The sequence below is a fragment of the Gossypium hirsutum genome, chromosome A13 (assembly GCF_007990345.1).
Source record: "Gossypium hirsutum isolate 1008001.06 chromosome A13, Gossypium_hirsutum_v2.1, whole genome shotgun sequence".
Taxonomy (NCBI): Eukaryota; Viridiplantae; Streptophyta; class Magnoliopsida; order Malvales; family Malvaceae; genus Gossypium; species Gossypium hirsutum.
Genome location: NC_053436.1, coordinates 95801498 through 95814602, shown reverse-complemented (window position 1 = coordinate 95814602; position 13105 = coordinate 95801498). Strand labels below are relative to the sequence as shown.

At 33.1% G+C, this 13105-nt stretch overlaps 1 protein-coding gene across 1 annotated transcript; it reads left to right on the top strand.

The window, feature by feature from the left end:
• Positions 1 to 5445: 5445 nt before the first annotated feature.
• Positions 5446 to 8167, top strand: LOC107895206 ((+)-delta-cadinene synthase isozyme A). The gene is made up of 7 exons (XM_016820470.2): positions 5446 to 5670; positions 5750 to 6020; positions 6173 to 6545; positions 6638 to 6856; positions 7040 to 7178; positions 7282 to 7530; positions 7672 to 8167. Exons 1-7 carry the CDS (start codon positions 5548 to 5550, stop codon positions 7963 to 7965), a joined length of 1668 nt encoding a protein of 555 aa, XP_016675959.1. The 5' UTR covers positions 5446 to 5547; the 3' UTR covers positions 7966 to 8167.
• Positions 8168 to 13105: the final 4938 nt, after the last annotated feature.

The window sequence follows — 13105 nt, the reverse complement described above, 5'->3', positions numbered from 1 at the left end:
AACCACCGAATGAATATAATTGTAGAAAATCTGCCAAATACCGAATAAATTCGATTAAATTGCGAAATCTCCTCGGAATCTCCTGTTGGTGGCATACAAGGTGCTACAGAAGTCGATGAGTGTCGATTGCTTCTTACAAAAGGCAATGATTGCCGATTACGTTAGACAGAAGCCGATGATTGCCAATGTTGGCAGCAACAAGGGGAAATGAAAAGAAAAATTGAAGAGGAGAAGGGAAGGGCGACTAGGGTGAAGAAAATGAGATTAAAGGCTGATCAAAGTTGTTAAAAAAATATTTATACCTAGGTTTAATTAGGCATTGGTGACATAAACTAAAAAAAAAAGAAGGGATTGTGTAAAATTTAATTATTTTGCAATGGAAAGGATTTGAACTTGGGACCTTAATCTACTTTTCATGCTTTTCCATTTATCAATTAACCACTAGGATATTTCCCTATTTTTGAAATAATTTTGCATTAAATAAGAAAATTTACAATTTATATTTTTCTACGCAGGTGAATCCAGTGATGTAATGCGATGCAAATAGAGTGGAGAATAATTCAAAATGTTTACCCTTTGGTTCTAGCACAGAGAATGAGCAAGTTAATTATATTGGTAACAATTACAGACCTCAAAATAACTCTTATAGTAATAACTATAATACAGGTTGGAGGAACTATCCCAACTTTTCTTAGGGTGGTCAAGGAAATTAAAGAACACAACCCTTTCCAGGTTTTCAACAACTTTATCACCAAGAGAAGAAGCCGAACCTTGAAGAGATGTTGGCAAAATTCATTTCAGTGTCAGAAGCTCATTTTCAAAACACCGAGGTTGCACTGAAAAATCAGTAAGCATCGATTTAAAGACTTGAAAATTAAATAGGACAACTTGCTAAATTAGTTTCGGAAAGACCACAAGGTAGCTTGCCTAGCAATACTGAAACTAACCCAAGAGACCAACTTCATGTAATTACTATTCGAGACGTGGAAGGGTTAGTTGAACCTGAGTAGAAATCGATGCAAGAAGTTGTGGTGAAAAATGATGAGCTTGAGGAAGATAAGAAAAAGCAAAAACCAATGGTTAGAGAATACAAAACTCATGTTCTATCTCTAAACGCGATGAAGAAAGACCACACGAAAGAACAATTTGGTAAATTTCTTAAGCTCTTAAAAAAATTGCACATTAACTTACCATTTGTTGAAGCCCTTTCACAGATGCCAAATTATGTCAATTCTTAAAGGATCTGTTAATAAACAAAAGGAAGTTGGACGACTCGTCAACTGTGGAGCTCAATGCAGTTTGCTCGATCATTTTACAAAACAAACTTAAAGATCCAGGGAGTTTTACTACTCGTTATCTCATTGGTAGTTTAAATGTTGAAAATGCTTTAGATGATTTAGGGGCTAGTATTAATGTCATGCCTTATAAAATGTTTAAACAACTTGGTCTTGGGAAATCCAAACACACTAGGATGAGTATTCTATTAGCGGATAGATCAATTAGGTATCCTAGGGGTATTATTGAGGATATGCTTGTGAAAATTGATAAAATCATATTCCCTGTGGACTTTGTTGTATTAGACATGGATGAGGATAGTGAGGTACATATGATCTTAGGTTGACCCTTTTTAGCCACTTCTAGAGCTATTATCGATGTTGGTATGGGTGAACTTGTGCTTCGTATAGGTGACGAAAAGATTACCCTTCAAACACGTAGATCTGTGAGAGTCTCTAGTAAGTGAGATGGTATTGAATGTTCTGTTTATGTTAGTAACCATGTGGCTCAACGTTCTTTGTAGGAAATCTCTCATGAAAACATGTTGGAGCCATGTTTCAGTCAAGGTGACAGAAATTGAGCGGCAAGTGAAGAATGAATGGTGCAACTTGACGAACTAGATGAATCGCAAATGAATGTTGATGAGAGACTGAAAAAACACGATGAAGAGACAAAGTAATGACATGATGTGCATATGATGAGAATGAACCAATTAAAGGTTGGGGACAGAGTACTGTTAGACAAATTGGATCCACGAATTTTCCCTTCAGAGCCTGAGTCAAGCGGATCGAACCCATTTACAGTACTAAATGTTTTTCTATACGGTACAGTTGAGGTAATACATTTTGAGTTCAGTACATTTAAGGTAAACAATACTCGAGTCAAACCTTATTTTGGTGTTAAAATTGTGAAAATTGATAAAACAATACTCCGAGAACCACCGTAACCATGCACGTACAAGGTAAAGTCGAGCTTAGACTCTAAATAAGTGCTTCTCGGGAGGCAACCCAAGTGTTTAAATTTTGTTAATTCTTTTAATTTTATTACATGATAATTTTAATGATAAATAAATAAACAAATAAAAAAGAGGAAAAAAATAATAAAAATAAAAATATATATTGAACCACACGCCGAACGTGTCCCAGGCCGTGTGTATAGTGGAGCAAATGACAGAAAGTTACATGGTTTGAAGACATGGCCGTATAAGTCACACAACTTGGACATATGGGCGTGTCCTGAAGCTTAATTTTTTCGATTTCGATTGTTACACGGCCTGGACACGTTTAATTAGTAACGATTTTAGGGAAACAAAACCGAATATTCCAACAAAAATGCCCACATTCGGCTTCCAAAAATGTTATATCACTTACGCAGTAGTAAACGACAACAACCTAACGTCTAAGTGGCTGGAGGAGCACCAATTTCCTCTCGTACCTCTCATGGCAGTGCGCAAAAGAAACAATTAAAATTTTGATTTCACGACATAAATCCTAATATACATGAATCCCGACTCTACCAGTATTACCTGATGATACAATTGTGACAAACACAATCATCGAATACGAATCCAATAGCAAGAAAGCAAGAACGTTGATAAGGATTAAGATAAAACAAAATAAAATACTAAGAAGGAAATGAATGAAATGAGAACCCAATTTGAGAATGATCAGTAAAGAAAAAAGTAAGGAAGAAAGAATGGGAAAAGGAAAAGAAAGGACAAGATGCAATAGGAGGGAATGGAAGTGGTAACGTGTAGTGTGGGTAAAGGAAAAGAAACGTTGGGAGATTTTCGCTAAAAAAAACAAAATTACGACTTATAGGTTACTCACTTGAAATAGGGAGTAAATCTTATCCCACAACTAAACAGATTTTTATTAAAGAGTTTAAATTAAAACCAAACTCATCCATAAATTTGATAAAGAAAATAAAATATTTTCACATGCTCACGAAGGATCTCGAACACACAACCATAAGATAAGCTAACACCTTACCACCAAACCAGCAAACTCATTCTATCAAAGCTAGATAAAAAATAACATTTAAGCCCAACGAACGGAGATAAACCTAGAAACAAAAATAACTGAATTTTCCCCCAAAATATGGCTTAAACCCAAGACCTCAAATATACAATCAAAACCCTTAATCACTAAAATAGATACTTAATTATGATATAATCTACCAAATCAGAAATTTATATTTTTGGAGCGTTACATGTCTTTTTTTTTTTTTACTTTGATTTCTTTCTTTTATCTTTTTTTTCGTATTATTCATGCCAATTTTTATTATTTTTATTTCAGGTTCGTGACTGTCCAATCTTCAAAATTTAACTTATATTCCTCTTTTATAATAATGTAACTTTACCCCAACACCTAATATATCTATTTTTCTTCCTCTTTTCTTATCTCCGCAAAACGTCAAATGAATAGGCACATCAACACTGCTACCAATATTTGTCAACTGTAACATATGTTATAAAATATAATACATGTCTTAAATATGTCATATTTAAATCTATAAAATAATTCTAATTAGACTTTTTGGTATTTTCAGTGTCTTGAGCTCGTGTGAAGGATAACTTAACCCAATATGATGTTATGCGTCAACATCTCCTCTACTCTTTTTTAATTTTTATTTCACTTTATTAAGATGATGTTTTAAAAAAACGTGATCCAATTAGTTAATTAATTTATTATTATTATTTTACAGCACACATTCTTTTTTTACATGTGATTATAATTGATTTGGGTCAATTTATTAAGTAAAATTGGTTTCTCTATGATGCAATACTTTTTTTCAAAGTAGGGATGAAAATTAAATTATAATTTTTATGATAGTAAAAATAAAAATTTATTATTTTAATAGTCTTTATCTTTATAATTTTTAAAAGATTAAATTAAATCTTTATCATTTTTAAGGGAACAAATTGTAATTTTACTTTTATTAATTTAAAATTTTAAAAATTTTAAAGGATATAAATAAAAATTTTTCATTTTAAGGAGACCGTGCTAACCCCTAATTTCGCCCCTGTATGTAGTACTTTATTTTAAAAAGTAAATATAATAGGCTTATTATAAAAAAACAAAAAAAAAAACAAAAGTGAAAGATGAAATTTTATATAAATGATCGCTGCAAGCTTACAATGAAAGTGACACAATAATATGATTCTTTACTACCAAAGAAACTTTGGTCGTCGTAGATAATATTTTAACAATTTTTTCATGATTTTTTAAAAATATTCATGTTGAATGTAGCAGTATATAGTTATATTAGTTATGCTCATAAATTTTGAACCCATTTGATTATTATTTTTACATCCAACAAATAATTAAAATTTTTGTTCGTAACTTAAATATCATTAATTTCTTTTATATGATTTAAAATATAAAAGATAATAATAGTTTCGATTGAACGCTCGCTAATAATGGATTCGGTGAGTATATCAATTATTTGAGTTTAATTAAAAAAGAAAACAAAATGCAAACGGCTTAATTTTTTAAGTTTTAATTTATGTGTGAAAATTCACTTAAAAACAGAGTCCATGGCTGCTAACATATTATATATTAAACCATTTCCTATTAATAAATTTATGAACGAGAGTTATATTCTTCTAAATTCATTTTACTTGGCGGTGGAGTATAATATTTTATGCAATAGTTATTCTTTTACTATATAAATAAATATTAATCAAAGTTGGAATAATATTTTGATTTTGGATTACAATTAATTGAGATTGGTTTGTAAATATTTTTTTATTATTAATTTTAGATAAAATTATTTGAAGTTGGAGTCAAAATTGACCGTCTCAGCTAATTAAACAAATAATAATGAAAATTAATTCCACTTAATTTGGTCATATTCTGCAGGAATAGATATATTGCTCAACACTCACATTTACTACATCGGCAATAGTCAGAAAGACTGCCAAGTAAACAATGGAACACTCAATTCGAGTCAAACAAATACATAGAATGTGTTTGAGGCACCAATTTTGAAGGACAGAAAGTGGAAACAAACAAAAGAATATTAAAAAACCAAGGAAATTTCTCACTCTATTTGCATATTTTTCTCCTTCCAGTATAGTTAAAATACGTGCAATTTACGTTGTACTTTGTTGACTCCTATCTTATACCTATAAATACATGCAACAATTGCACACATAGTCTCATCCAAACCCTGTGTTTTAAACACTCAACAGTAAGCAAAGGCAGCAAATTAATCTTTGAATTATTTGCTTCCAAAACCCTACACTTTTCCTTCAACACATCCTTGAAAATGGCTTCACAAGCTTCTCCAGTTCTCGCTTCACCCCATCCCGCCATTTCATCCGAAAATCGACCCAAGGCTGATTTTCATCCCGGTATTTGGGGTGATATGTTCCTCAACTGTCCTGATACGGTAATCTATAATTTTTTTTCTTACATATTTTTAAGTTTTTTGGAGATTTCATGGAAAAGCATTATACGTACTTGAGCAGGATATCGATGCTGCAACTGAATTACAATATGAAGAATTTAAAGCTCAAGTGAGGAAGATGATTATGGAACCTGTTGATGATTCAAACCAAAAGTTGCCCTTCATTGATGCTGTTCAAAGATTAGGTGTGAGTTATCATTTTGAGAAAGAGATTGAAGATGAACTAGAGAATATTTACCGTGACACCAACAACAATGATGCTGAGAACGATCTCTACACTACAGCTCTTCGATTCCGGTTACTTAGAGAGCACGGCTTCGATATTTCATGTGGTAATTAAGTCTTAAACTTTCATAACTCTTCTTATCCATTTATCAATTAATATTATCAAACTTTACATTAATAATCATCTGTACAATACTTCAATATATATATATTTATTGATGAAACTAATGTTTGATGATGATTTTGGGTGATTGAGCAGATGCATTCAACAAGTTCAAAGATGAGGCAGGGAACTTCAAGCCATCATTGACGAGTGATGTGCAAGGGTTGTTGGAACTTTATGAAGCTTCCTATATGAGGGTCCATGGGGAAGAAATACTTGATGAAGCCATTTCTTTCACCACTGCTCAACTTACACTTGCTCTACCAACTTTAGACCATCCTTTATCGGAACAGGTCGGCCATGCCTTAAAGCAGTCTATCCGAAGGGGCTTGCCAAGGGTTGAGGCCCGGAATTTCATTTCGATATACCAAGATTTAGAATCCCACAACAAATCGTTGCTTCAATTTGCAAAGATTGATTTCAACTTGTTGCAGCTTTTGCATAGGAAAGAGCTAAGTGAGATCTGCAGGTAAGTGTTTGGAGATCTTTAAAGCTATGAAGTCTAATACTATATCAGTTGATCACACGACTGTTGCTGACATTTTATGATGCTTTTTTTAGGTGGTGGAAAGATTTAGACTTCACAAGAAAACTACCATTTGCAAGAGATAGAGTGGTTGAAGGCTATTTTTGGATAATGGGAGTTTACTTTGAACCCCAATACTCCCTTGGTAGAAAGATGTTGACAAAAGTCATAGCGATGGCTTCCATTGTTGATGATACTTATGATTCATATGCAACATATGATGAACTCATTCCTTATACAAATGCAATTCAAAGGTGAGATTTTTTTTTCTCTCTTCTACAAAAAAAAGTTTTGAGATCACAAAGAATAAGGGAATATATGATTTTAAACGTTAGGATATTCACTCCAGACTTGCAGTTAATCATATTTTAATGGTGATAGTATGAATTAACCAGGCTAAGTTTCAGATTCAAATTAACCCTCAAATTGTGTTTTAGGTGGGATATTAAATGCATGAACCAACTTCCAGATTACATGAAAATAAGTTACAAGGCACTATTAGATGTTTATGAAGAAATGGAACAGCTGTTGGCAAATCAAGGGAGACAGTATCGAGTTGAGTATGCGAAAAAGGCGGTATGTAATGATAGAATAGTATGATATGCTTTAATCATAAATGTATAAAATTTGAAAATTACATTAACAATTTGCTTATTTTTTTTATGCCTTTAATCATCAGATGATACGCCTTGCTCAAGCTTACCTTTTGGAGGCCAAATGGACTCATCAAAACTATAAACCAACCTTCGAGGAATTTAGAGATAATGCATTACCAACCTCTGGCTATGCCATGCTTGCTATAACGGCGTTTGTCGGCATGGGCGAAGTTATAACCCCTGAAACCTTCAAATGGGCCGCCAATGACCCCAAGATCATTAAGGCTTCCACCATTATTTGCAGGTTCATGGATGATATTGCGGAACATAAGGTATACTATATATTCACATTCAAGAATTCTAAAAATCGATTATGGTATATATATGCACTTAAATCTATATCATAGAATTGTAAGGCTTCTAGGGTTTGCATTTGCTAAGTTAATTAATATACATGGTTCATATGGGTGCAGTTCAACCATAGGAGAGAAGACGATTGCTCAGCGATCGAATGTTACATGGAACAATATGGGGTGACAGCGCAAGAAGCATACAATGAATTCAACAAACACATTGAGAGTTCATGGAAAGATGTAAATGAAGAGTTCTTGAAACCGACAGAAATGCCGACACCCGTTCTTTGTCGTAGCCTCAACCTTGCTAGGGTTATGGATGTACTTTACAGAGAAGGTGACGGTTATACACATGTTGGGAAAGCTGCTAAAGGTGGGATCACTTCATTATTGATTGATCCAATCCAAATTTGAAATTCAACATTGGCTTAAGATTTACTATGAGATAAAATTAATAAAGTTTGTACAATGAAGGAAATGTATAATTTCATTACATTATTTGATTTGTTTCCTCTATATAAAAGGATGAACAAAAGGATAATCTTTGTACTTTGTATCTTTTTAATCCAATTAATTTCTAATATCAAATATATCATACGTGATTTTATATGTTTAAGTTATGTGATTTATTAAAATGTACTAAATGATTTTGATAATTGAAATATTATAGTAATGAAAATTTTTCTAATGATTTTTAAAGCATTTATACATATACAATATCAAAATTTGATATTCCATGCTCTTAATTTTTCATTTTTCAGTTTTTTCATAATAGTTAATAATTTGACATAATTAATGTAATTATAATAAATTATATTGGATTATATAAATTATTATTTATAAAATTTCATATATGGAATATAGAGTTACTGTATAAATAATTAAATTTTGATATTTAAAATATAGTGATATAAATTTTTTTTTGTTAATGGAAAAATACTTTAATGTAATTCAATATATAATTTAACAATTTTGTTTATTATTTTATAAATCTATTTAATGAAACCATTTTAACAAGCCTTAATTCTTATTTATATGTGATAAAATTTTTAATAAAATAAAATTATTTTTCTAAATATTTTAATGACATTAGAACTTGTTTTGAATGCAGTTTTCGATACATCAACTTCTTTTAACTTGCAAGTGATAGTAACCAGATCGGTGGCTCCCTTCAATTGGTCAAACAGATCGTAAATATGGGGTAGTGGATACTTCTTCTTTATAGTGTGACCTTGTTTAGTTGCCTGTAGTCGATACACAGTCTCATCAACCCATCTTTCCTTTTCACAAATAAGACTGGTACACTTCAAGGTGACACGCTCTATTGTATAAAACCTCTGTCAATCAACTATTGTAACTATGCTTTCAATTCTTTTAATTTGTAAGAGCCATTCAGTACGGGGCAATTGAAATTGGAGTAGTTCCAGGCATTAGTTCAATAGCAAATTCAACTTCTTGTTCTGGTGCTAATCCAAGTAATTCTTCTGGAAACGCTTCAATAAATTCACTTACTGTCGGTAGCTGATCAATTTTTTATTATGATATTCACATATTAACTAGTAACACATTCGGTCTTGTTAGACTCAACAGTAAATAACTTACCATTTTGACATCTTAGATCAATCCGCTTCATTCTACAGTTTACCACAACAACATATAGAGTTTACCAGTCCATACCTAGTATAATGTCAAACTTGTGGAACAGTAGCAACATCAAGCCAGCAGGAAAGTCATAACCCTAAATTCTCAATGGACACTTTGTACAAATCAAATTGACTAAGACACTTTGACCCAATGGATATGAAACTCTAATCTCAAATTTAGTCTATTCTATCGGTATGATCTTTTTAGATACTAAAGTAGTCTAAATGTAAGAAAACGTTGACTCAGGGTTAATCAGTGCATATACATTAGTATCAAAGAGAGAAAAAGTACTAGTAATGACATCAGGAGCAGAAGCTTCCTCCTGTGCGTGAATAGCATAAGCTCTGGCAAGCATCCAGACCTCAAACCTAATTTTCGTATTCTTGGTCCCACCTCGGGTATCCCTAGTGGTATTACTCTGTCCCGATCGTCTACCCCTCTGAGAAGCAGACATCAGTCTATTAACCTGATCATCAATATTATTCGGTTTCTTTGGACTATCTTTTAGGAAGTGCTCAGTGGATTTGAATCTGAAACAAACCTGAACTTCAACTCGATATACACCCTTGTCAGGTTTTCTGCAATGATCGCAAATAGGTAGATCTACATTACGAACACTGCCAACTTGGTTGCTGGCATACTTTGGGACTTCAGGCTACTCGATTTTGGCTTATATCTTCCAAAATACCCTGGCTGTGAAATGATACGACTATGGAATTCTTTCGACTTCTTGGGTGAATGAGACTGAAACGATCTCGGCATAATTCACTTTTCAGATTCCCAATGTTTCATTTTATTATGTTTCTTCTCATTGTAGATATCATTCATTTTTTATGCTCGTTCAGATATAACTGTAAATTCCCACAATTCCAATGCTCCGGCTAACATATGGATCTCGTCATTCATACCACTTTCGAAATGAATACACATCTCAAACTCAGTCGGTACAATTTCACGGACGTATTTGCTAAGCCATGCAAGCTTTCATTCATACTTGGCCATGGATTTATTTCACTGTTTTAGTTCAAGGAAGTATTTCTTTTTCTTCTCCAGATATAATTTGTTGATATACTTTTTCTAAAATTCAGTTTGGAAAAAGTCTCATTTAATTCTATCTTTTGGTATAATGGTTAACAATGTAAACCTCCACTGATAAGACTCATCTTTCATTTGAGATACATCATATCTAAAGTAGTCGTCAGGTGTACAAGCCATCTCATCAAAGACTCGTTGTGTATTCTCTAACCAATCTTTAGCCCTAGTAGGATCATCTTTTATCTTTCCATGAAATTTTTCAGCCCCACATTTTCTAATTTTATCAATTGAGAGATGACGTAAGCTTTAACTATTCTGAGGAAAAAAGGGTGCCATTGGGAGCACATTAGGGGGCAGATGTTATGGAGCCGCATTGGCTCGCATAAGCTCAGTAAACCATTGACCTATCATACCAAAGAAGGCATTTTCACCTCATTTTGAGACATTTGCGGAACCAGAATGCTATGACTTGCTCTTTGATCAGAAGCCAGATCGTTACTATTAATTTCATCAATGACGACACAGTTTGATTCGACTGACACAATTATATCTATAAGAAACAAATATTAGATTGGATTAAATAACGTCACAGTATCACAAGTTAATGCAGCATGTAATTTCTAAACTCAGTACACACTATGTCTAGTCCTAGAATAGACTAAACTGTACCAGTAATACCACTAAATGTAACACCCCTCACCTGGTTTGGTTGCCAGACCCGAGCTATAGGATGCAACAACAAATAACAGAACAATTCATCTGATTTCTTAAATAAAAAACTCATATAAATATTTAAATATCTAATACATTCACTCAAATTAGGATTTACAAACTAATTCTAGTCACAATCGAGCTTACAAAAGCTCATAAGTTGCCCCGAGTACAAACAAGGACCATATTGAAAACTTTTCAAAAAGTAAGATAATTCCTTAAAGTTAGGGGCGCACGGTCGTGTTACAAATGGTGACCGTGTGGAATTGAAGTCATACGGTCGTGTATCCAGGCCGTGTAACTTACTGAGGTCATGTGGTTTAAAAACATAAAATTTCCACCAAAAGTCACACTGCTGTGTGGCTGGTACTAGAGGTGAGCATGGGTCAGGCCGGGCTGGGTTTGAGCTGGGCTCAACTAAAATTTTAGGCCCGTTTTCTAGGCCCGAGATCAGCCTAGCTCAAAAAATGGGCCTAAATTTTATCCAAACCTGACCCAGATAAAAATGCTAACACCTTTACCCGACCTGGCCTGCCTATATTAATTTTTATATAATTTTAAAAAATATATATACTTAAATAACACTAAGGTAGATGCAATTTAACAAGCAAATGTCTCTAAAATAATAACAAAATTAACAATAAAATAAAATTTATACAATATCCAAACAATAAAAACAAAATAATAGCAACATAATAGTAAAATAGTAGCAAAATAGGGAGAAAACAACAAGAAAATAATATTAAAATAAATAGTTTCTTTTGTCCTTTAGTGGGTTCGGGCCGGGCCGGGCTCGGGCCAAAAATGCCTTACCCGAGGCCCTGCCCATTTTATAAACAGGCTTTATTTTTTTTTGTCCAAGCCCATTTTTTGGGCCAATATTTTTGCCCAAACCTTCCCTCATTTTGGGCGAGCCTTCGGGCCGGGCCAGGTGGCCCTACCCATGATCAGGTCTAGCTGGGTCGTTGATCTGCCACAATTCAATGTGGCAAATTAAGGTTTTTTCGTTACTTAACGAGCTTGTTTTATAGAATTTGTATATATTTTTAATTCATTTTCGATTTTTATTACTTTATGTTTAATTTATGAAAAATAAGCGTTTTTACGCAATTTTGAGTTATGTTATGACCTAATAGGCCACTATGGGCCTAGGGATAATCTAACGGCTCTATCTAGTGTGTAGGACACAATTTTCGGGCTAAGAAGATGATGGATGATTGCAACATTGCGACACCCTGAAGTGGTGTCACAACACCGGACTTCGAAGCCAAACTATCCAAAAATTGAAGGCAGTGTCATGACCGATGGTCGCTAAACTAACTAAAAATTTAACTAAGGCAAGTGCACCTATCGAATAGTAGTATAGTTATGCAGAGACTGGAAATATCGTATCCACAAGGATTAAAAGTACTAGTAATTACTATCTTTTTATTATCTAGCCTAAGAATTAAAGGGATGTTTTTAAACTAAGATAAACTACCTAATTAACTAAGAACACGACAAAGATTAAAGTTGGAAAATGCTTTTAGAAAACCCATGAAGAAGACCATACCCAAGGAAGAATTCACCTAGACTTCACTTATTACCTTTGAATTAGATGATTTATTCACTTGACTTAATCCGTAGAAATCCCTAATTTATGCTAATATTTCTCTTGAGACTGAAAACAACTGACTCTAGGTTGATTAATTGAAATCTCTTTCTAATTAAAGCCCCTATTGTCGCATTAATTCGATTTATGGATTCCCTTATTAGATTTGACTCTAATCCGGCAGATTTATGTCGTCCTATGTCTAGGATTGCATGCAACTCCGCTTAATTATGGAAGATCTACTCTTAAATAGGGACTTTTGCTCCACTGAATAAGTACATCAGACTTGAATTAATATCTTGGAATATTAAAACAAGGATTAAAACTCATAACTAAGAATAAGAAAAGTATTTATCATATAACTCAAATAATAATAAGATCTGTTTTAGGCTTCATCTCCCCTAGGTATTTAAGGAGTTTTGTTCATAATGATAGGGAAAAACATCTCAAAATTAGAAAAGCAATAGAACGTAAAGAAATCCAAAGAACTTCTAAGGAAATTGAATGGAGATCTTCAGTCTTGAAGTAGATCCTGCTTCCGAGCTGATTTCGATGGCTGTCTTCGAGTATTTT